The sequence below is a fragment of the Amia ocellicauda genome, chromosome 4 (assembly GCF_036373705.1).
Source record: "Amia ocellicauda isolate fAmiCal2 chromosome 4, fAmiCal2.hap1, whole genome shotgun sequence".
Lineage (NCBI taxonomy): Eukaryota > Metazoa > Chordata > Actinopteri > Amiiformes > Amiidae > Amia > Amia ocellicauda.
The window spans coordinates 44,123,185-44,147,990 of record NC_089853.1 but is presented as its reverse complement, the minus strand read 5'-3'; the positions used below and the strand labels follow the sequence as shown (position 1 = coordinate 44,147,990).

Here is a 24,806-nt window from a genome sequence, read left to right as displayed (position 1 = left end):
ATGCCTCCAAGCAGGGTTGGGGAGCAGTCTGCGACAGACATGGTGTCTGAGGCAGGTGGACGGAGCCTGCACGGGTCCTCCATATCAACGTCCTGGAGTTACAAGCAGTACTCCTTGGACTGTCTCATTTCCTACCAGTCCTACGGGACAGATGTGCTGGTTTGGATGGACAACACAGTGGAGGTTGCCTATATCAACAGGCAAGGGGGTCTCCGGTCACGCAGACTTTACTGCCACGGTTTCGCTCCATCAGAGCAGTTCACCTCCCTGATCTGTCCAACATAGTGGTGGACCTCCTCTCTAGGGGAGGCCCCCCGGTTTCTGAATGGCGCCTCCACCCGGTTGTGATACAGCTATTGTGGAGCCGGTTCGGCAGAGCGGAAGTGGATCTCTTTGCTTCCGCAGCTGGACGCACTTTCCCAAGCCCCGTTTGAGCCACTGAACTCAGCTGAGCTGAAGCTGGTGTCACTTAAGACTGCGTTTTTGCTGGCAATCATGTCTGAAAAACGCGAGTTACATGCCCTGTCTGTACACCCATCGTGTGTCCGTTTTGTGGGAGATAGCTCCAGGATCACGCTATGACCTAACCCTGTGTTCCTCCCAAAACTGCTGTCTCCATTTGCATCAGAGCAAGATAGTCGGCTTCACCTGCTCTGCCCTGTGCAGGTGCTATTTGGACATTCGGCGCTCAGACCAATTGTTTGTGTGTTATGGAGCGCAGACACAGGTCCAGGTGCTTTCAAAGCAACGCCTCTCACATTGGATTGTGGGCACTATTACTATGGCCTCCAGTCCACCTGGATCCCAGTGCCTGAACACCTGGTGGTCCACTTGACTTGAGGCGTTGCCACATCATTGGCCCTTTTTCAAGGCACCCCATTGGCAGACATTTGTGTGGCTGCAGCTTGTGTGGGTGGGCGCTTACAGGTTGGATGTGATGGGACCAGTCCCTTTCATTGGGAACCTGGTGTTGCCTGCAGTTGAGGCCCAGTAGCCTACAGGCTCTGGCTCCTGGATTCCTCTCCCCTGTTAAGTGCATCCTGATGGAGCTCACTGCCGCTGTTCCCAGCTGATGGCCCTCAAGTTGTTCGCTGCCTTGCTGTGTACACAGTTCCTTGGTCAGCAGGTCTGTGGCCCGCTCTGGCTGTGTGCCATAGAGCAAGAGAACGCTGCTGTCATCAATGGTAAGTACGTGAGCAGGCTCTCGTGTTCCGCTGTGTACATAGTTAATTTGTTAACCCAGTTGAGCTAATGTTGCCCTGCGTTATCTGGTCTAATCAGCAGGCATCAACTGCTCCTGTGTTCCATTGGTTGGGCATGAGTTTGTTCCTGCGCCCGTGGTGTATATAGTTTGTTTGTATGAAATTTAAGTTGTCAGCACAGTGGAGCTCTTCCACACTACTATTCAGTTGAGTAGGATGCTCCTGTGCTGTGCGGCGGCAGCATGAATGCTCCTGCTGTTAAGCAAGATTGTATATATCATATTGTTGTTGTTTCAGCTCGGCTAATCTGTTTAATAGCCAGCTGTGTATTATGTTGTGTTTTTCAGTGGATCTGTGGTACCACTCCTATTGGATCAGGGGTCCACTGCCACGATAATAAGTTGCTTGATTGCCCTCGCCACAAATTGTGCAAGTAGATTACAGCCTTGCTCTTAGCTGCACTAGTAGAGCAGCCAGCCTTACTACTGTATGTGGAGGGCATAAGAGTTGACCTCTGTAGCCCTGATTTGCTGAATGCTAATTCTAGACAGTTTCCAGTAAGAGCATGACTGCAGTCCTCACTCCTGGTTGGCTCAGGTGTGGCCCTACGGGGCCCTTGAGATTACTTTCTGGAGTTGTGTTGCCAAGGCCCCCTAGCAGTACACCTCGGGGCAGGCTCCCTTGCGACAGTTTTGACGGCTTCTGACTTGAAAGATAACGATAGGTTGCGTATGCAACCCCGGTTATCTGAAAAAGGAAGCACTGTCCAAGGGTTGCAAGGTTGCACGGAAGTCCTAGCTTCCGGCAAAAGAGGATGAACCTGCGCAGACGTCACGTTTTATACAACAGGAAGTGGGAAGGGACCTGTTCTGAGTGACGAGCGCAGGGACCAATGGCAGCTTTGATAGAGTGGCGGTTTCAATCGGGTTCCTACGGAAGTGCACAGAAACCCTTCCCCCTTGGTCAGTGCTTCCTTTTTCAGATAGCCGGGGTTGCATTCGCAAGCCATCGTTCTCTTATCTTGTATATGTCAAAACCTGCATATGTCTGAGATCCTGTGATAGAATTCCCCTACAAGCTTGGCATGATGGTTGAGTTTCAGAGTATGTGGTCTGTACTGGAAGTCCCTGCAAGTGGTGGCATTGTCTGTGATTGATAGAGCATGTGCCATTTCTGAAGAGCAACTGTACATTCAGTGTGATAACATTTGAAAATGTACATTTAGTTTTATAAATCTTTTTTTGAATTTACATTTACAAATCTGAATATAGGTCATAACATAAAGTGTCATGCACCAAGTTATTTGAGAAGATGATTGAATATTGTTTAATAATTGTCATTCATCATCATCATTTGGCACCAATTGACATATGACATATGACCTCCAATTTTCGTGAGGGACAACGTCATATAGGCATCTACCAGCATACCACGTTTGGCGAGGTTCTGTACACTAGTTTTATGGCCATTTGAAATATATGAATATTATTATTATTATTATTATTATTATTATTATTATTAATAATAATAACTGGAAGTTGCATGCAAGTTTTAAGGCTTCCAAGCTGTATCAGTAGGTTTCAGATTTTAGCAGGCATTTGTAGTTTAAATGCATGTGTTATTAAATGTGTAATTTTCAAAATTTCAATCCAATGTAGTATACATTTGAGGTTTTCAATTTTTTGTCATTTGAAGTGTGTATTTCAATCTCGGTAGACTTTAAAATACATTTCTTGATTGCATGCTTCAATTATGTAAGATACAATTTTTTTTTTCACTAAATTCTGGCATATATTTGAAGTTTTAATTCTTGTGTCATTCAACAAGCAGAATGGAATTTCCAGGTTTGTCCACATGATGGAGGTAGAGGTCTACATACAGAATGTCAGTATGTGCCTCAAATAAAATGCTATAATTTATATTGTTTTACAGCAGACATGTTTTGTGTCCTATCGACTTGCCAGCGGGCTAGCTGGCCTTCAGGTTCTCTCATGCGCATGAGCCAGCACAGGCTGATATGATCAGTTCTGACTGTGAAACGCCGACCAAGGAGATACTGGCAGAAATTAGATGTAAAAGCTACAACTGCCAGCAACTCCCTACATGTAGTACAATAGTTTTGTACGGTGGGGAACAGTCTCCATATGCCTTATGCCAAGACATGCTCCTGGCCATTCTGGACCTCAAACAGGACTACGCCTATTCCAAAATGACATGCATCAGTGTCGAGAAACAGGTGGCTACTATCTTGAGGATACTCAAGGATAGGAGCAGAGACCAACTTAGATTTGAGCTGGTCTAATGCCTCCTGACATTTATCAGTCCAGTTAAATCTGGCTTGTTTCTTGGTCAGTGCATGGAGTGGTTGAGCAATACTTGCAAATTCTTTCACAAATCTCCTATAATAGGAGGCTAACCCAAGAAATTGCCAAACCTCTTAGATATCCTGTGGAACCGTACACTCTTGAATTTTCTGGATCTTCCCAGGGTCAGTAGCAACCCCCATCTCTGAGACAACATGTCCCAAGTATGTTACTTTATGTTGAAACAGGCAAAATGTGGTTGGTTTAAGTTTAAGATTGGCTTTTCGCAACCGGTCAGAAACATGCCTCAGTCTAGCACATCAGCAGTGCTTCCCAGCACAATTACATCATCCAAGTACACTAGGCAGGTTTCCCTGAAGACCTGCCAGGACCTGGTCCATAAGATGTTGAAATGTTGCCGGGGCACTGCAAAGCCCAAATGGCTTCACATTCCACTGAAAAGGGCCTTTGTGGCTACAAAATGCAGCTGCCTTACGAGCCCAGGGAGTGAGTTCAACCTGTCAATAGCCTGACGCCAAGTCCAGTGGAGAAAACCACCTAGCATTAGATAATGTGTCCAGAGTGTCTTGTCTCCGTGGCAACGGATAGGTATCTTTAATTGTGTGTTCATTTAGTCCCCGATAATAAACACACAGTCTGAATGGGTGGTCTTTCTTTTGGACCATCACAATTGGAGAGGCCCAATCACTGCTGCTTTTGCTTGCAACACCGGACTGTAAGCTTTGTTCAATCTGTCTATCTACATCCTCTTGTTTTCCTTTTGCCATGCAGTGAGTTTGCTGTTTTACAGAAGACCCATCCACTGTCTGTATGTCATGTTGGACCAGGTTGGTACTGCCTAAGTCATTTGGTCTGTTGGAAAAATGTCTGTATACGTCTGCAGTAATTGTGTCAACTGCAGCTGCTCCGAACCCAGGAGCTCCTTTGCGCTGTCTTCAAACAGTGTGCGTAAGTGCTCTGGCACAACACAAGAAAGTCTCTCAGTATGACACTGGCCAGTGACAGCAACAGAGGTGTGTGTGCCTTGAGCACTCTGCACAATTTTGGCAAGCTCTATAAGCCCAGCCAGGGCACCTTTCTTTCCTTTCTTCACTGGCAAAGAATCAGGGTTGAACACTCTAACAGGAATATGTCCCTGGGAGGGCTGTGAATTAACCAAGACCATAGCCACTAACACTGTTACTTTTCTACAAAGCCTCTGGTGGGGCTCAGTACAGCATGTCCCTCCACTGTGCTACAATAATGCACACTACCAGGAACAATGTACTCCCAGCCAGCCTCTACAACCACTGTCCGTGCAATACGCACTACATATGATTTGGGTTTATAGTTAGTGCATCATTTCTGATCTTATGTCCCCGAAATCTATACATGCCCTGGACTATTCTAAGAATGGTTGACCCAAAATTGCTTCACTACCATGAGCAATATCAGCTACAAGAAAATGAACTGTGCCAACCTGTACAGGTAAAGTCACTTCACTAACCACTGGCACCTTAGCATGACTAATGACTAAAGTAAACCTTTATTGTTGAACTTTCAAGACGAGGTTGAAAGTCTTCAGGGACACTTCTGTAGTACTGAAAGGGAAGCACATTCCTCTCCAGCACCACTATCCAAGATGGCTCTTATTTCAGTGCCACGAATGACAACGTGAATTTTCCCTGTCCTGGTTCTCGATCTTGACCTGGGATGGTCACAACATGACTCCCCATAACAATGCTCCAACAACTCTGCATGCTCTTTCTCCTTTGCACACAGAGAGTGAATGCACAGGCAGGTGGTCAGCTGCACCCACATAATCTCGGTCAGTACATCTCTGCTGATCAGACCTTATCAGCTGGTGTTTTACGGACACAAAGGGTGACTCAACAGGCACACCCAGTGGAGTAGACTGCCTTTGAGTTACTGGAGTGTACGGACTCTCACTGCAACTAATTTGCATAGGTGCTGCAAATCACTGGGTTGCAGAAATGCAACAAAAGAGTCACTCTGTCCTGAGCCATGCCAAGTAGAGGCAGAGAAACCATTAAACGGATTTGTTGTAGTGTTAACTACCCATATCTGTGTACTGATTTTTACTGACATTAAACATTCCCTCACTGCTGATAAAAGGGTTACCTGCCAACATTGGGCCAGACAACAAACAACCAACAAATCCACTGCTAAAAAGCTCATTAGCACTCTCCATATAAAAATCAGGACACACAGATACACTTTCTACTGCACTATCAATTATTGGGGAAAGAAATGGATTGGTGTCTGCAGTCAAATTAGTCCTTTCTGAACTAACCCCCATAAAAGCATTTCTACTTTCTGTCATGTTTGCTGTACAGAGGATAAGATAAGCAAGAAGAGAGAAAAAAATAGCTTTAACTAGTTGAATAGTCTAAGTACTGTGAAGTAACTTAATAACCGAGCAGCCTTAAACAAATCCTAAACTTGCAAATGCTGAATCCCGGACAATCCCCCAATGTTACCTTTCTGACTTTTACATTAAGACAGATTTAGGGACCTTAACACCAATCTAGATCCCAAGGGCCAGGTTAGCACACACACCACACTGTATCCTGCACTCCCTGAGGTAATAAGCCCCACAGACATGATTCAGCATTGCAGTTTTATAAAAAGGTAAATATTTATTGCTCTGAAAAGAAATGCTCAGACAGACACTAAGACTGACTGAACTTAGAAGAAAGTAAAATAAATGGGGGGGCCTGCAGACGACACATATATCTCAATGAGATAAAGGAAATAACGATATAACAATAATAGTTTAAAATAAAGTTCCCCCCAAAAAGTGTCAAATACAACATTAGAGAGCTCTTCCTTCCCAATCCAGCAGATTATATACATACACGTATATAAACAGTGAACGAAAATCACAGGTGTGACAATAAAACATACCTTACTTGTATTTGCCAAATGGCATTGTAACAGTTTTCCCAGAAACACTATGACCCCGTTCACACTTGAGACTCATATGTGAACGGGGTCATAGATTTAGGCCGGCCCTGGGCCGGGACAAAACTAGTCCCGCTTTTCAACCCGGCCTAATGCCGGTGTTCTGACAAACTGCGCTTCCCTATCAGGATGGGCTGCCCGGTCTCTGAAAACAACGGGCTACTGGCTGTAATGAGCTGCCCCGACTGAAAATATTAAGCAGCTCATCCTGTCAGACATAAAGGACCTGTCTGAATGGGCTACCAGCTGTTTTTCAACACTATTACTGTATTTTAACACTTGAAATACGAGGCAGCTAATCCTGTTGGACAGAAGGCACCCGTCAGAATGGGCTTCCCTCTGTTTTTCAACACTATTACTGTATTAGAGCCTTTCAAACCCTATGTAGCTCATCCTGTCATTTATGTGTAAATAGCAAATTGGTCACTATGAAATAACACGGCCAAAATAATTTTAAATGTTCATAATTATTACCAACACACTTTCGTCTGCCAAGAAATAAAAAAATAATAATTAAAAAACTAAAAATAACTAACATACTGTATATGTACAAGTGGTGTGGCAGACACTTAATTGACAGTTTGATCAAAATAACTATGTAAGTGCAGTACTGTACAGTCATGAATCTAGATTGGTTTCACTATTCGACTTGGCTTGCCTTGATTTTGATTATTAGCCGATATGTTTTGTCAATGTAATGCTGCCTCCATTTGTTATAAACTTGAACAGCATCACATTGGTCATAAATCAACAATTCACCACCAAATTACATTAGAGAAACAAATAGAGCTATTAATACATCATAAATAACAAATATATCCATCCATCCATCCATTTTTGAAACCGCTTATCCTGGTGAGGGTCGCGGGCATGCCGGAACCGATCATGGCAGGCATAGGGCGCAAGGAATACACACAGGATGGGACGCCAGGCCATCGCTGGGCAATAACAAATACAGTACCAATAATTAAAAAATGTATAATTGTACTATATTATATGTATATTAATGTATATGTAAACTCAGCGATAATGATCATCTCACGCTTGTAAACGTTCACATTCAGCTCTAATACCTGTGACCCTGTGAAGGATCCTTTCTAATCTCTAACCAACTGGGCACACTGCACATGTCCAATCCAACATCTCAACCACGTGACTTTGGTATACACTGATCAGCCAAAACATTATGACCACCTGCCTAATATTATGTAGGTTCCCCTTTTGCCGCCAAAACAGCCCTGACCCGTCAAGGCATGGACTCCACTAGACCTCTGAAGGTGTGCTGTGGTATCTGGCACCAAGACGTTAGCAGCAGATCCTTTAAGTCCTGCAAGTTGCGAGGTGGGGCCTCCATGGATCGGACTTGTTTGTCCAGCACATCCCACAGATGCTTGATTGGATTGAGATCTGTGGAATTTGGAGGCCAAGTCAACACCTTGAACTTGTGATTCATCAGCATTGTAGGCGCTATCAGCAGTGGAAAGGGGTCAGCATGGGCACCCTGACTGGTCTGCGGCTACGCAGCCCCATACGCAACAAACTGCAATGCACTGTGTGTTCTGACACCTTTCTATCAGAACCAGCATTAACTTTTTCAGCAAATTGAGCTACAGTAGCTCGTCTGTTGGATTGGACCACACGGGCCAGCCTTCGCTCCCCACGTGCATCAATGAGCCTTGGCCGCCCATGACCTTGTCGCCGGTTCACCGCTTTTCCTTCCTTGGACCACTTTTGATAGGTACTGACCACTGCAGACCGGGAACACCCCACAAGAGCTGCAGTTTTGGAGATTCTCTGACCCAGTCGTCTAGCCATCACAATTTGGCTCTTGTCAAAGTCGCTCAGATCCTTACACTTGCCCATTTTTCCTGCTTCTAACACATCAACTTTGAGGACAAAATGTTCACGTGCTGCCTAATATATCCCACCCACTGACAGGTGCCATGATAACGAGATTATCAGTGTTATTCACTTCACCTGTCAGTGGTCATAATGTTATGGCTGATTGGTATATATTTTTTGTGAAACGTGACATATTTTTTCTGGTATATGATATATCCACTTTGATATGTGTTTTTTTGCTGTTATATGAAATATCCACTTAGGTATATGATTTATATTTTTCTGCTATTTGATATATCCACTTTGGTATATGATGTATCCATTTTGGTATATTATTTATTTTTTCTGTTATATGACATATCCACTTTGGTATATGATTTATTTTTTCTGTTATTTTTTAAATTGAACAGCCCCTGCTATTTGTATGAATTAGCTCCTGGCCAGGCCACTGCAGCTTATTAAGTCTTTTTTCTTTAAAAATCCACCCCACTCCCAGCACAATTAATGTAGATGACTTCACAGCGAGACTGTTCAACATCTACAGACAGGTTATACAAGAGGGCTGTTCACAGGTAAGGAAATGCTTATAAATCATATTACCTATTGATACTTCATAGCCTATGTAGAATAAAGCTGGATCAAACAGTACTTTATATTTTTTTATTGCCATATGTGTTTAAGTTTACATGAGAAGTGAATGTGTTGTGTTCTTCAGTAATTCTTCATTTTGTTTGTTGTAAAGCCTATAATTTTGGGTTTGAACCGCTCAGACTACATGTTTGACCTTGGGAAAGGTTGCAAAACATCCTTAAAGCAGATTGAGATTAATACTATAGCTGCCAGTTTGGGAGGGCTTACCTCACGGACTCCAGCTGTTCATAGGTTATTATGTTATGTTAGTGTTATTCTGAGAATCGCTGTTAAATCTGATCTTTCTGAGGTGTTGTGTAAGATTAGCATACCTGTGGTAAAATGTGTCATATTGTTTAAATCTCTGCCAACCTAACTCTTTCCATTGTTTCTGTTAGACATATCCTGAAGGTCGCAGGTCGAGTCGAGGAACAGATGAAAATCCTGGACAATAACCCAGCAGCAGGGTCTGCCAAGGCCATCGCCAAAGCCTGGGAGCTGTATGGCTCTGAACAGTAAGTGTCACAGCGGCACAATAATTTAGTAGTTCCGACTACCCCACTGGGGTTTTTCACTCCAGAAATATATTTAACCCTTCAATGTAGACTAACCCAGGTTCGAGATATTTTTGAATGGGAGCACACCACCCCCTAACCAACACCCCAGAATGGACATAAATAAACAACAGTCCATGGTTCCCCTGGTTGCCATCTGCTACTCTCCGTTCCTGTCTCTTGTGTTCCCAGTTGCCTCTTGCTTGCGTCGCTTATACACTTGTCAGTCCATTCAATTGCTGTAATGACTCTGTACACCCTCCCTTACACTGCCCGATCTCGTCCACAATGCGTTCCTCTCTTGCTCCTGCTTGTTGTCCCCCTTGCATCCTGCCTCTCTTTTCTCAGTTTAGAGTGCAATTCATAGTGAAGTGTCAGGACAACCCTCGATTCTGTCTGTTGTGTTAAGAATGAAACTCCGGTTTCCAGTCAAACAACATATTGTCGAGAGCAGAAGTCCTCACACAGCACACAGTAATCAATGATGTATCATAACACCATTGTACATCAGACATAACCAAGCAATAACCACACTGTCAAACTGTGTGTTAATATAACTCAGTACACCACTGTAACTCAGTGTGCAGACATAGCATCACCCCCCCTCACAGGCTTTCAAACTTGAAATTTAGTGGCAAAGTCCTGTAGGTGGTGTGGGTGAGAATGTATACGAGCAGGACATGGCAGGGTCTCGTGTGGCTGGATTAAAGGTACAGTTCCCTCAGTAGGCCGAGTTGGGAACTTGTGAGGTTGTGGCTTCTAGGTGTAGCCAGCTGAGGTCGGAGCTCCATGCCCGGGTTTCGAACTGCACACCACTGCTGCCCCTTTGAGCGCTCCGCACCGCAGCTGCTCCAGCGCAGTACAGGGTTAAGCCCTCTATGCCAAAAGACCAGATCTCTCTTTACTACTTTTACTAAGGGGTTACATCACTTTGTAATGTGCTCATTATATACCGAATGAGCCCCGTTACATAGGCAGGTTCTGCTTCCATGGAGGCAGGTTGAGTCACAAGACCATCCGGCCAGGGTCGGGGAGTTGAGGTGTTTGTGGCTGTCCACCAGGGAATGCTTGCACCTTCCGTAGGCGACTTGAATGCCTCCAAGAGCCATCAACGAGGCAGAAGGTGTCTGACTTGGAGAGGTGAGGACCAGAATGAAGCCATTTTGTTGTTGCGGTGGGGCCTGCAAACCCAGTCCGACACAGTGATGGTGGCTGACCTAGCCCGTCATGTTTGGTCAAAACCCTGTTTCATCAACTGCTGCTTTTTTTTTTTGGTGACTGAGGCTTTGAAATGAGGAGCATGGGCTGGGGCCTGAGGCAAAGTGGGACGGATCCTGACAAGGGGCGGCTTGAGCTCGCGGTCCAGCATGAGGGAAGCAGGCAAGACCCCTGTGGCGGAGTGTTGTGATGCTCGGTAGTGCAACAGCATCTGGAGGAGGGCCTTGCCGAACATACACCCCAGGGCTAGGTGTGCTCTCAGGCCATTCTTTAAAGACTGATTGAAGTGCTCCACCCTGCCGTTGACTTGTGGGTGGTAGAATGCTGTGTGGATGTGTTGGATGCCTTTACTCTTCAGATAAGAGGTAACCGTGAGAGATGAGCTGGGGCCAATTGTCTGTGGTGACAGTCTTTGCTAGACCCCAGCAGGAGAAGAGGGACTCTAGAAAGTCTATAATGACTCAAGAGGTGACAGAGCACACTGCGATGACCTCTGGCCATTTGGAGTGTAGGTTGTAGACCACAACCAGGATGCATTGATGGTGAGGAACTCCGTGAAACTCCCCACAGATATCCACCTGGAGGTGCTCCCAGGGCTCAGCTGGCCAGGCAAGGGGTTCCATGGGTGGAGGAGGCTTGTGGCCAGTCTTGCCACTCACGAGGCAGGCTGCACAGTCCCTGACCAGGGCTTCATTTCTCAGTCAATGCCTGGCCACCACACCAGGTCTTGGCATATCTATTTGAGCTTCACTATGCCCAAGTGGCCCTTGTGCACCATTGACAAAACACATCCACAAAGGACACTTGGGACCACAGTGCAAAGCCCACGTGCCATGCATGACTAAGTCCAGCAGAAGAGCTCATCCTTGACTCTGGCGAATGCAGACAGTTGCACCTAATCGGCTGAAGCCCCATACTGGCCAGCGGCTCCTACTATCTGGACTCCGTCCCCTTTCCCAGAGACAGCCCCGGAGTTAAAAAGCAGAGCAGAGAGATCAGAAAGGGAGGACACAGACAAGGAAAAGACGCTGAGTGAAAAAGATGGAGAGACTGCGACGGAGGTGGTGCCGGCGTCTCTATGGCAAAGGAGCCCACAGAGCCGTAGATGTGTGCGGATGAGAGCCCGCAGATGAGAGTGTAGAGAGCCTGCAGCCATGAGCAGACGAGAGAGCCTACAGATGAGAAACTTAGGTTATAGTTTTAGATGAGCTTAGGTTTTAGTTAGCTTAGGGTTTCTTTTGTTTTTGTTTCTTTGACAATTTGATTAGAGCAGGGACTTTGTTTTTAGCATGTATTTAGGATTCTTTTAGCTAGTTTTATCAGCCTTATTTTTAGAAAGGTGTTTTCCTATACTGTATTAATAAATATGATTGATTGAAATGGTTCCATGGTGGCTTTCTGGGAAACTGGTTGGGGTCTAAGCTGTGTGGGGATAGTAACAGGGTGATGTGAGGTCCTCCCTCCTCACCATAAAGAATAAAGGGGAGTGGTGTAGTCAAAGGAAAATAGTAAAGATGGAGGGGTGCTTATCACCGGGGACCCCTAACCCCCCCTCCGTAGGCTGGCACAGCAGGGCTGTGGTGTCAGAGTACTGAGGTGGAAACTTCAGGTAGTACCCTGTCATGCTGAGGAAGGATGGTACCTGGACTGCGGAGCTAGGCTCTGGGATGGATGTTGGACTGGAGAGGAGATGTACCTTCAGCTGTCAACCAGTAGCCCACAAACTCAATGCATGGCACTGCAAAGACACACTTGTCACCATTGGGTATGAGCTTGTGCTTGGCCAGAGCAGTAAACACTATGTGGAGGTGCTCATCGTGGATGGAGGCTGTGGGCCCATGCACAATAATGTCGTCCTAGTAAATGGCCGCCCCGGGGATGCAAGCGAGCACTGAGGTCATGACCTTCTGGAAGCAGCTGGTTGCCGAACTAAGTCCAAATGGCATCCTCTTGTAGCAAAACAAACCTGTGTGTGTCACAAGTGCAGTGGGGTGTAGAGGCATCTGGAGATAGCCTTGCCACAGGTCCAGTTTGGAAAACATGGTGGAGCCGTATAACAGGGATGTGAGCTCCTCTGATGTAGGAAGTGGGTGTATCATTGTGGGGTATCATGGCCTTGTTCACTGGTCAAAGGTCCATGCAAACGGAATAGAGAACCAAACTTTTTACTAGCAATTACCAGGTTGGAGATCCAAGTAGAGGCGTCGACTGGTTCAATCATGTCCTGTTCCAGTAGATTTTGCAGATCAGCCTTGAACTCTTCACAAAGAGTCAGCGGGACGACGCAGTGGCTGAATAACAGGTGTAATGGTGGGGTCGATCAGAAGCTGGTGGGTGAAGGCAGTGAGACAGCCCACCCCCTCAAACAGTGCTGGTCATTTTTGTTGCCATGGTGAGGTGACATGCATAATCTCTGATCCACCAGTGTCTATGAGTGTGAAACCCAGAGAAGTGAAAGAGATCCATTCCCATCTGGTTAGCACTGCAGTGCGCTACATGGAAGCTGAAGTCGGGGGAGGCACTTTGGTGCCATAGTGAACAAGGAGCTGAAGTGAGCCCACTAGATTAATTGGTGAGTTAGCATATCCACAGAGGGCAGTGGAGGGAACAGAGAGTGGCTAGGATCTGAAAAACTGATTGTATGTGTCCACATTCAGCAGTGATACACTGGCACCAGTATTAAATATCAGGGGAATGCACACATCACTCAGGTTGACTGTGCATGATTTGAACACCACTGGCCCAGAGCCTACATTGTGGATAATAGTTGGGGACTGAGAGTGACGTTCTGTGTTGTGTGGGGCTCCTGGGGCAGAGCGGCAGACATTGGCAAAGTGGTTTTGTTTCCCACAGCTGTGGCAGGCTTGACCGAACACAGGGCAATTTTGCACTCTGGAGGCATGGGAACGGGACCCGCAGTTTCCACACTGAGGAAATGGACGCCGCTGTCACACAAGCGGCGCTTCCCCTGTAGAGCTTGAGTCAGGGGTGGGGTCGAGAGAGCGATTGTGTGAGGCAGAGCGGAAGGCATAAGTGCACTACCTCGGTATAAGATATCGGTGGGGAAGTGGGGCTGGCTCACTGTGTTAACCTAGCAGCACACTTTGCTGCAGACTCCCCTTGAAAGGCAAGATTAATTGTTTGCCATCGTGAGATCGTCTTTCTCAAGCAAGAGTCTCTCCTGCACTTTAACATTGTCCATGTGTTCTATCAGTTGGTCCTGGACCACCTCATCTTGCAGTGCCCCAAACTTGCATGAACTGGCCCCTCAAGTTAGTGACGTAAGTTTGTACAGACTCACCCAGGAGTTGGTGATGCTGTCTGAAGATTAATTGGCGGAGGAGTGTGCTTTGTGGAGTAGCAACGTGTCCATTCAGGAGTGTCACACAACTGTCATAGGTGTCTGCTGTTCCCAAAATCCCAAGAACACATTGACCTTGCATTCCCAAGCAGTGAAATAGCAGTGTCCTTTTCCGCATAGCGCTGACAACAGTATGAGGTAAGTTTCAAAACACTGTAACCATCGAACCCATGGCATCGTGGGTCGCTCGGTAATGCGAGGAAAGGAAGAGGTGATGGGAGAGAGAGATCAGCCATCTTTGTCATCAATGTTGTGTTAAGAATGACTTTATGCCATACACAATAATCAATGACGTATCATAACAGTACTGTACATCAGACATAACCAAATAATAACCACACGTCGAACTGTGTGTTAATGTAACTCAGTGTGCAGACATAACACTGTCCAATCGCCACTCAAAAGGAACTAAAAACAATGTTTATCTCATTGGTCTGTGTAGTGTTTGGGGAAAGCACATCCATTAACAAAACTCCAGGTGTGGCGTGTAGTGCACTCAAATTTATGTGAATTAATGAAACAAAACAAATCTACAAATGTACAATATAAACAAAACACAATTCAAAATGCAACCATAGAAGAGTACAATATAAACAAAATGCCACACAAAATAATAGGAGTAATAATTATTGTAGTAATAACTTGATTTAGTAGTTTCTAGAAACGTCATCTGCTTTTCAAAATGGCCGCTTTAAGACCATTTAAGAGTTTCTGATGAATACAAGCAGTTCAGCATGTTAAACACCTTTTAAGGGATTGTAGATTTAAAGCAACTTTATAGTTTTTCTCTGGAAAGATTTATGAGAGGGTTTTGCATTTCACCTTAAAGGGAGGTCAAAGGTCATCAGAAAGGGCATGTTCACATAGATCATACATGTGTATCTATATGTATTCCATAGTAAGTATAAGTCTAACTGCACTGTGTAAGGAGTTATGAGTCAGTTCTCAATTTGACCTTAATGAGAGGTCAAAGGTCACAGTGGAGTAGGGCTGGGTGAGATACAGAGTTTTTGCGATATAGTCGATATATTATTTTGTGCAAGATGCTTGTATCATGAGTATCGAGTTTTTGTCATTAATATGCAAGTATGTATAGGTATAGCTTCAGACCCGGAGACCATGGAATGTAGGAGTAACTGTACATTTTTTATGCAGTCAATCACTTTGCAGGAAATGCTTGTCAGACTCTTTTTATGTGGCCAATCACAAGAGATTTATCAGTAATTTTTCATGCGGCCATTCGCCTTCTTTTTTAAAAGTAAGGTGGGAGAAGGAATGAAGACGAGGGAGCAAATGTGTCTCATCGCATGTTTATTTTACAATCAGACGGGTTTGTGGGATTATGATCTTGGATGTTATACTCACTATATTAACATTGTAACATGTAAATAGTCTAAGTGAGGTTGATCTGCATGAATTAACCTTGAGGCTGTTTCATTTGATACAATTTTATATGTAAATAGACAACATGTACTTGCAAGGATAGGATAGAAACAAGCAGGGTGGATAATATTAAAGGTAAGAGTGCGAGGAGATCTATCCAATACTCGACGTTTGACTCAAGGCACAAAACATGTAAAATAACAAACAAGTAGTATAATTACACTACCCATACACAACTAGGTTTTATGTAATTGTGATTTACCTCATTCTTGACTAGTACACAAAATATACTACCTGTATGGTTTACTGAGATTCAGTTATGCAGACATTTGATAGCGGGGAGGGCTGGCAGACTGCGTCGACTTGAGGACGGTTGCAAAGCTTTCAGGTTTTTGGTGGAGAAGTTCTGGTTCTGGTTCCATTCAGTCCTCCTGGATTTCGTCAGCTTGGCTTCTTTTTCCGGGTTGTTCCACTGCAAATTGTATCACTCCCAATTTCTAGTTTTAACTTTCTGTTTTTATACATTTTAGACATTACATTTTTAGATTCTAATCTCTTTCCTTCCAAACATCTGATTGGTCAGGTTTGGGGTAATAAAATTGAAATTCAAATCGAAGCAGTCTTTGCCATTCTTCTCCCTTGATTCCTACAGAATGTGTATTGGGTGTGTGATGCCTTTGAGGAATGTGAAAAATGGCTCAAATGTTACCTAGAGTTTCCATCTCTCTGTATTGTCAAGTTTTAGTTCTATCAATTACATTTTCAGTTCCCTCAAAGCATCACCTTACAGTTGGTACCAAACCAAGGTGTTTGGTGTCCCTCGGACAACAAAATGCTACAACCCCTACTGGAAAATGTGCCTTTCTGCACTGCAATTTGCTATTGGTAATGTCAGATACATGCGAAGTTCACAATGATCAGTACAAAGTTGCTTAAACGAAATAAACATTGTTGATTACAATTACATTACTAGAAACTCAGATATATAAAATAAGCTTTTTCCCATGTGTTTATCAATGTATCTCTCTGGGTTGCGGAAAAATGTCATTTAGAGTAACTCGGCATATAAGCAAAAATTTTAACAAGAACAGCATGAGAATTGAGAAGCTGTCTTATTTTGTTTTAGTGATGTTCAACAAGTGCACAGTGTTACAATGCAAAGGGATATCTCTTGTTCTCCAGTGTGTTTATTGCTTTATGAGATTGGGGGGGAAATTATTCTATCCGTCTGTCTTTCTAGTAATGTAATGCTTATTTTGTCTGAAATAACTGCAAAGGTATATTTCTTTCAGATACGCTTGTTCTTCCAATGTGCGATTTTTTTATTTGGGGGGGGGGAAAGCATATTCTATCTATCTTTCTACTAAGGTAATTGTATTCAATAAATGTTTATTTTGTCTATTTCATTAATAGTGATCAATAAAGAGACAACACTCGATTTTATTCTGTTTTGTTGGAGTTCAAGGATGTTTCACAATGATTAGGATGTGTAAATCCATAAAAAAATAATGGTAGCTGATACTAATGCAAAATTAAATGGCAACTAATACTAATAGGACCTTATTATTAGAGTCTTCACTTATATATGCTTCTAGATATGCTGTGCACTGAATTTCTGCAATATTAATAATACACAGAGAAAGTTAAGCGCATTCAAAAAACATCACTCACAATGGCACAGCGTGGCGTTTAGAACTCATGCGTCATGCTCCCTAGTTTGCTTATGTCTAGATCTGGCCCTGGTCCTGTGCACTGGAAACTATGACAGGAGAAATGCAACTGAGCACAAATGCAACTCTTACAATTGACGACCCCATTTTCAGCGTTGGCAAAGTGCGGTTGGGTGGGGATTGGTTGCACTGGCAAAGTGTGGTCCAGGAAGGCAGATGCGCAAATTAAGTCCAGTCCAGGGGAGGGGAATGCTAATTTGTTTTATATGTAAATTTTGGCCATTCTCTCGTGACCATATTTGCATGTAAGGCGACCCCAAGTTTGAGAATTGCTGGGTTAGAGGCTGACTGGTTCATCCAGATGGTATTGTGGTGGCAAGAAAGAACAGCACGAAGTGGAAATGTAGTATCAGAATAACAAGGAAACCTGGAAGACACTGCAATCTGAAAGAGCAAGCCAGAAATGCCAGAAATGTATTTTACATTGCCAATGGGACAGCCATGCTTTATTCTACTCAACTGGTTTGGTTGGGATAAAAGAAAATCCCTTCTGAGTAGCTGTCATTGCTAAATTTGATCCCTCATCTCTGTTATAGGGCTGTGGTGATGTTTTTGGTTGAAGATGACGAAATTAATATATATGACCATCGATGTGTTGAAAATGAGCTCTGGAGCAGGTAAACCGAGAATAACAAAAGATACTAAGTTAGAGAAAATTTTTTATCTAATGCCATTCATATGCTTGCCTGGATCTGTTAGTGATGCTTATATTTCTGTATCTACTTACTCCTTAAATTATTTTCAAAATTAAAGGGGTACAGTGTGATGGACTTTGCTTTTATAAATATCCATTCTGAGATGATAAATACAAAGATATCTAAGAAACGCACCTGAGAACTGGATGTTTTTGTTTATGTGCAGAAATATCACTATCATAAGGAGGGATTTTAATGATGTGAGCAAAAGGGCATCCCTGGATCAGAACAAGAGGCTGTTTATGTAAGTTCTGTCTCTGTTGTCTGGATTTGAACTCAGATTAAAGAGAGTAATATCTGCAGGCTCATTTCAAGTAGTAGGACTTTGTAAGAGTTATGTGAGCAGCATTTTTTGTTGGTTTGTTTCCTGATAAGGGAAATCTCTAGACAAACTAGAATTGTTTTTTGAATATAACATTTTGTTTAGGTGAAAGTGTAAGAGATGTGTAAGCTTTTTGTGTATAATTTGTGTGTTATTTATTTATTTTTAGAGACGGTAAAGAAGTTGCTATTGTGTATTTCCGCAGTGGGCTCATGCCTCAAGATTACACAGAACAGGTCTGGACATCTTCTCTTACGTTTTAACCTTACTGATCTGTGTGGGTTTTATCAATTTTACTGGTGGCACTTCCCATTTCTCGTTATTCTACTAACCCTGAATTGAAAAAAAGAAAACCAGCTGTCAGGTTGATTAGTTTACCAAGTCATTGGTCTATAATCTATAACAGGGGTACTCAATTAGAAACCTAAAAGGTCCACTCACCAAATTTTCTTTGTGTCCAGGGTCCGGAACAGTGATAGTCAAAATCCAAAAACAGAACTCCAACAAAAAAGGTGGTAAATCCCACAAAACGTTCAAACTATGTACAAAAGGTGATGTGGTCTGGCCTTATTAGTGTGAAAAGTGACACCTTTTTTGTGCCACCAGCTCTTTAAACTTGGGCACTTGAGGCACTGATGTAAGTGTTCATTACTGAGGGTGCTCCTGTATTTGTTTTTCACCATATTCATGGTTGAAAAGGCAGACTCACAACAATATGTTGAGGGAAACATGGTGAGAATTTGAAGGGCCACCTTCTGCAAGGAAGGGACACCTGCTGCAGGGACCATCTTAGTCCAGAAGGTGGTAGGGTCACAGAGAGACTCCTGCAGTGCAAGGTTTTCCTGAAGCTCAATTAGCTCTGATTGAAGAGAGGCAGCACTAGCCCATGGGCAGATTTTCAGGGCTTCAGTTGAAAATTCTGCGATGTTTTTGACAAGCAATGGATTTTCCATGCATAGTAAGACTTGTTTTCCCAGAGGGAAATCTCCAAAGCGAGTTTGGAAATTTTTTATCAGCTTGTCCAGGAATTCAGCATGATTGTGATGATGATGTGTTCCTGCTGTTTGATTTAAAAGCTTTGGGAAGTGAAGCAGGTCCTGCTGTAAGTCACACTTGAACAGCTCCAGTTTCTTCTGAAAGGCACAGACAGCCGATGTGAGGTTACACACTGTGTTATTTTTGCCCTGGAGCTTCATGTTCAGATCATTGAGATGGGAGGTAATGTCAGATAAAAATGCAACAATTTCCATTTTTTCTTCATTCTGCATAAATTCCACAAATTGTTTTGCTTTTGCACTCTTCTGATCCAACAGAAAGGTTTCCAACTCTTTCCGTAATGTCCAAAAGCGCTCCAGTACCTTGCCTTTACTAAGCCACCGGACATTGTTGTGAAGGAGCAAATCATTAAATTCTGCATTCACCTCTGTTAGGAATGAGCGCAACAAGCGATGCTGCAGAGCAGATGATGCCCTCAAAAAGTTCACAAGTCTCATTACTGTTGTCATGACCTCTGCATACTTTTCTTCAAGACTGGCACACAAAACCATCTGATGAATTGTAGAGTCTTTTCCAAACAGATTTTCCACTGGTTTGAAGGCTCCAAGGTTGTGCACAAAATCTTCTTTGTAAGCAGGGTTCCACCGTAGTTACTTGAAGACAAAGTCTTTGAGGAAAGCAGGGCCCCGTTTGTTCCAAGGGTCAAGTTTCTTAAGACTCAAATAGCTATTTAAATGACTGACACTTTCGTATACAGTCGACTAGTCAATTGTCCAGCTGTAAAACTCCACTGATCAGGTGGGCACAGGCGGGCAGCGCAGTCTGTAAAGTTCTTTATTTAATAAAGTCCTTTAAAAGAATTCTTCGTACGGCTCAATCTCCTTCTCCCAGTTTAACTCTTCTGTTGCCGGCAAAGACTTGGTTGGATTCTGGTTCCGGTTCGGGCAACAGAGCTACAGGTTGAGCTGTGGCAGCGAGTTTCTGGTTCAGGTGAGAGAGAGAGAGAGAGAGAGAGAGGCCGTGCACTGTTCTTTATAGTCTGTCAGATCAATAGGTGATTGGTTCTTGAGTTTTTGAGATTGGATTTCGGTTTCACCCCCCAGTGTCCTATTGGAGGGGGGCTTGATTTATGACTGATGTCAATCCATGCCATCTTTTGGAAATGCCGGTTGGCCCAGGTTCGTAGCTCTATGTCAGGATTTCGGTTCTCGTCCACTTCAAAGAGTTTTTTTTATTACCTACAGGCCCCTATCTCCAGACATCTCATAGCAGAATTCCAAACTATTTGGCCTCTTCTCGGTGCCATCCTCCCCAAAACTGTCACTTTGATGCAAACCAATTCCAAGCTGATGAGCTAAGGAAATCTGATAACTTTGGGGGGGGAGAGGTCTTCTTTAGATCAGTGCTTCAGCTCAGAGCCCAAATGCTCTTATCCAAATACACCCAACATAACGCTACACCGTGCTTTGAGTCATAATGACGTTTCACATTACCACTCTTGACAATGGCAACCGTCTCGTTGCAAATTAAACACACTGGTTTTGTGCTCCCCACCGGCAGCACAAATGCATAACTGTCAGTCCACTCTGTCTTAAATTCGCGATTTTCAGAATCGACTTTTCGAGTGAGTGAGTGAGTTGTCATGGTGATTACAGTTATTACAGCTCCTGATTGGATCTTTGGATTGGACAGACACAGAAGATAGATAAACCACATCTAGTAGGAAAACAATATAGGGGTGAAATCACGCACCAATGAAAACTTGCTTGGATCATGACTAAATTATATAGTGTTGATTTTGGCTTCGGTCCAAATTGTATTGCGTCTGGGTCCGGATCCGGACCGCGGTCCGCCTATTGAGTACCCCCGATCTATAATATATAGCTGCTCACAATTTGGTTAATGTGAGGTTAGTAATGTGACAGAATGACTGTAGTGGTAGCTAGTGCAACCACTTTCTCCCAAACTCCAAACGCATTAAACTCAAACCAAATAGTCTTAATCTCAAAACTTTCCAACTCAAACAAAACCATCTTGAACTCCTAAACTATTATACACTCCACCAACCACTGTTTAAACCCCAATCTTCCTTCAACCCGTGCTTACCCAACCACTGGCCTTTTATAGTTGGCCATTTTCCACTACCGGTCACAGGGCAACTGCCACAGAGCAGTTAACGCATCTTCTAGAGTGCCTGGGTGGTCACACTATGTAACTACATATATAACTGGCCCCATCACCCATTTGTCCTAGCACACAAACGTAACACTATACCTGTGATACAGTCAAAGTACCCCCACTGTAACCAACTGTATCTAACTATTACAGCAGAAGTAGTACTATCTGCTACAGTAAATTACGGTATTATGGTTCCAGTTGTATTGAGTTGTATTGTTTTAAGGATGGGTTGGGTGTAGGACCTCCACAAATCTTAAACTTCCAACACTGATAGTTTTGGGTTTTTACAGGGTTTACAGACAGATTGAATGGTCACAAAATAAAATATAAAGGTTTAATTGTTTACCAAACCAATCCAGATACCGACTTTAACAGTAAAGGACTGCTGTGTGAATGAATGACCTGGTTTGAACACACTGTTGTTGCCCAGGGCTGGGAGGCCAGACTGATGATGGAGCGCTCCCGGGCAGTGAAGTGCCCTGACATCAGTACCCACCTGGCCGGGACCAAGAAGGTCCAGCAGGAAGTGTCTCGGCCAGGGGTTCTGGAGCATTTCTTCCCTGATGATCCTAAGGCTGTCGCACAGATAAGAGCTACCTTTGCTGGGCTGTACAGCCTGGACATGGTGAGTTCACCAGGAAAGCCTGCTGTGTTTTTCCCTGGTGTAAGCATTTTTCTTCTTCAAAAATACACATAATTCTGTGTTCAAAACATGCTATTGGATTTCCAGAAGTAGTCTAAAAATGTGGGCTGCTGTACTGGATATACACTCACCTAAAGGATTATTAGGAACACCATACTAATACTGTGTTTGACCCCCTTTCGCCTTCAGAACTGCCTTAATTCTACGTGGCATTGATTCAACAAGGTGCTGAAAGCATTCTTTAGAAATGTTGGCCCATATTGATAGGATAGCATCTTGCAGTTGATGGAGATTTGTGGGATGCACATCCAGGGCATGAAGCTCCTGTTCCACCACATCCCAAAGATGCTCTATTGGGTTGAGATCTGGTGACTGTGGGGGCCAGTTTAGTACAGTGAACTCATTGTCGTGTTCAAGAAACCAATTTGAAATGATTCGACCTTTGTGACATGGTGCATTATCCTGCTGGAAGTAGCCATCAGAGGATGGGTACATGGTGGTCATAAAGGGATGGACATGGTCAGAAACAATGCTCAGGTAAGTCGTGGCATTTAAACGATGCCCAATTGGCACTAAGGGGCCTAAAGTGTGCCAAGAAAACATCCCCCACACCATTACACCACCACCACCAGCCTGCACAGTGGTAACAAGGCAGGATGGATCCATGTTCTCATTCTGTTTACGCCAAATTCTGACTCTACTCAACAGAAATCGAGACTCATCAGACCAGGCAACATTTTTCCAGTCTTCAACTGTCCAATTTTGGTGAGCTTGTGCAAATTGTAGCCTCTTTTTCCTATTTGTAGTGGAGATGAGTGGTACCCGGTGGGGTCTTCTGCTGTTGTAGCCCATCCGCCTCAAGGTTGTACGTGTTGTGGCTTCACAAATGCTTTGCTGCATACCTCGGTTGTAACGAGTGCTTATTTCAGTCAGTCAGTCAGTTGCGCTTCTATCAGCTTGAATCAGTCGGCCCATTCTCCTCTGACCTCTAGCATCAACAAGGCATTTTCGCCCACAGGACTGCCGCATACTGGATGTTTTTCCCTTTTCACACCATTCTTTGTAAACCCTAGAAATGGTTGTGCGTGAAAATCCCAGTAACTGAGCAGATTGTGAAATACTCAGACCGGCCCGTCTGGCACCAACAACCATGCCACGCTCAAAATTGCTTAAATCACCTTTCTTTCCCATTCAGACATTCAGTTTGAAGTTCAGGAGATTGTCTTGACCAGGACCACACCCCTAAATGCATTGAAGCAACTGCCATGTGATTGGTTGGTTAGATAATTGCATTAATGAGAAATTGAACAGGTGTTCCTAATAATCCTTTAGGTGAGTGTATTTTGCAATTGATTTAACTGTTATTGATGTGAAAACCCCATTTGAATATCCTGCACACAATCATATACCTTTTCACAAGTGGTATTGACTGACTAACTGATACTCAGGGAGAAGAAGGAGACAGAACAGTAGCTATGGCCATAGCTAACCCAGACCACTTTGTCTTAAAGCCCCAGCGAGAAGGAGGAGGTAAGAACCAGTTGTGTGACACATTTTCAGTTGCTGTTAAAAAATACACCAAGAAAAAATAAATAGAACCAATTAAAAGTTTACCTTCAGCTGGGTGATAAGTAGTTCTTTCAGAGTCTGCAATGTATTCTTGAAAATATGTTACACAAGCAATGACATCTAAGGGCCACTTCTCAGTAAAGCCCCTGGAAAGCCAGTGATTGAAAGCATGGCATACGTTCTCTCAGTTCTTCGTTCTACTTCTTGACCTGGGTCTAGCTCTAGAGTTAACGGGTAGTTTCTCTTGTAGGTAACAATATCTACGGTGAAGACATCTGCCAGGTGCTGGACAGTGTCAAAGAAAACTCAGAGAGGTGCGCCTACATTCTGATTGACAAAATCCGGCCTCAGCCAGTGAGGAACTACCTGTTGAGGTCAGTAAGCCCACTGAAGCTCAGCACCTGCCTGAGTGAGCTGGGCATGTTCGGAGCCTACGTCAGGTATAGTGTGTTACTCTTGTCAGCACCGGAAAGCTATAGGGGTCACTAAGGTTGGGCTACATCCTCTTAAGTCCCTAATACATAGTTACTGATTCACATGGATCCCAGGACACTGACATCACAGCGGGCTCTTCTAAAAATGAGTTAAAATTATTTACCTGGAGTTCTAGTGTTGAAGGACAGATTATTATTTATTTATGTTGTTGCTCCCTTTTTGCGAAAAATATACTGCCTTCTCAAATGTTGTGTGGTTCTTTTGCAGTCATTAAAATATTTGTTTTGACTGTGAAGAAACCAGAAACACCTCTGGGTAGTGAGGTTAGTTACTTGCTGCTTCAGTTACACAAATTTACAGAAATTCCTTAATCAAACAGGTTCTTGTGTTTTATTAGGGATGTGTTCCTGACAGTTCACTTCATGTTACTCATTTGTTCACACAGGCAGGGGAAGGGCATGGTGCTGAATGAGTGTACAGGACATCTCCTGAGGACCAAGAGTGCTGAACACTCGGATGGGGGTTTTATATCTGGTGTGGCAGTGCTGGACAACCCCCTCCTAGTCTGAACAACACTGCCTCCCTCAGTGCAGAGGAGGAACTGCACAACTGGACAGCTTTTGATTAACTACTGAATTAGTTCACATTGTGCATTTTTTGTCAAAGCAAACTTAAATTAAAGGAGGTGCAAGCAGGATTTTAGATGCAATATTTTATGCAAAGGCTTGGTTATTTGTATATATAATATTATTTGTATATA

General features: G+C 43.7%; 1 protein-coding gene across 1 annotated transcript; it reads left to right on the top strand.

The window, feature by feature from the left end:
- Window positions 1-24,806, top strand: LOC136748831 (glutathione synthetase-like). The gene is made up of 11 exons (XM_066702876.1): window positions 1-200; window positions 8,829-8,904; window positions 9,075-9,214; window positions 9,361-9,477; window positions 17,745-17,825; window positions 18,070-18,147; window positions 18,395-18,461; window positions 21,830-22,024; window positions 23,491-23,572; window positions 23,862-24,051; window positions 24,492-24,806. The coding sequence occupies exons 1-11, from the start codon at window positions 1-3 to the stop codon at window positions 24,613-24,615; spliced, it is 1,350 nt and encodes a 449-aa protein (XP_066558973.1). The 3' UTR covers window positions 24,616-24,806.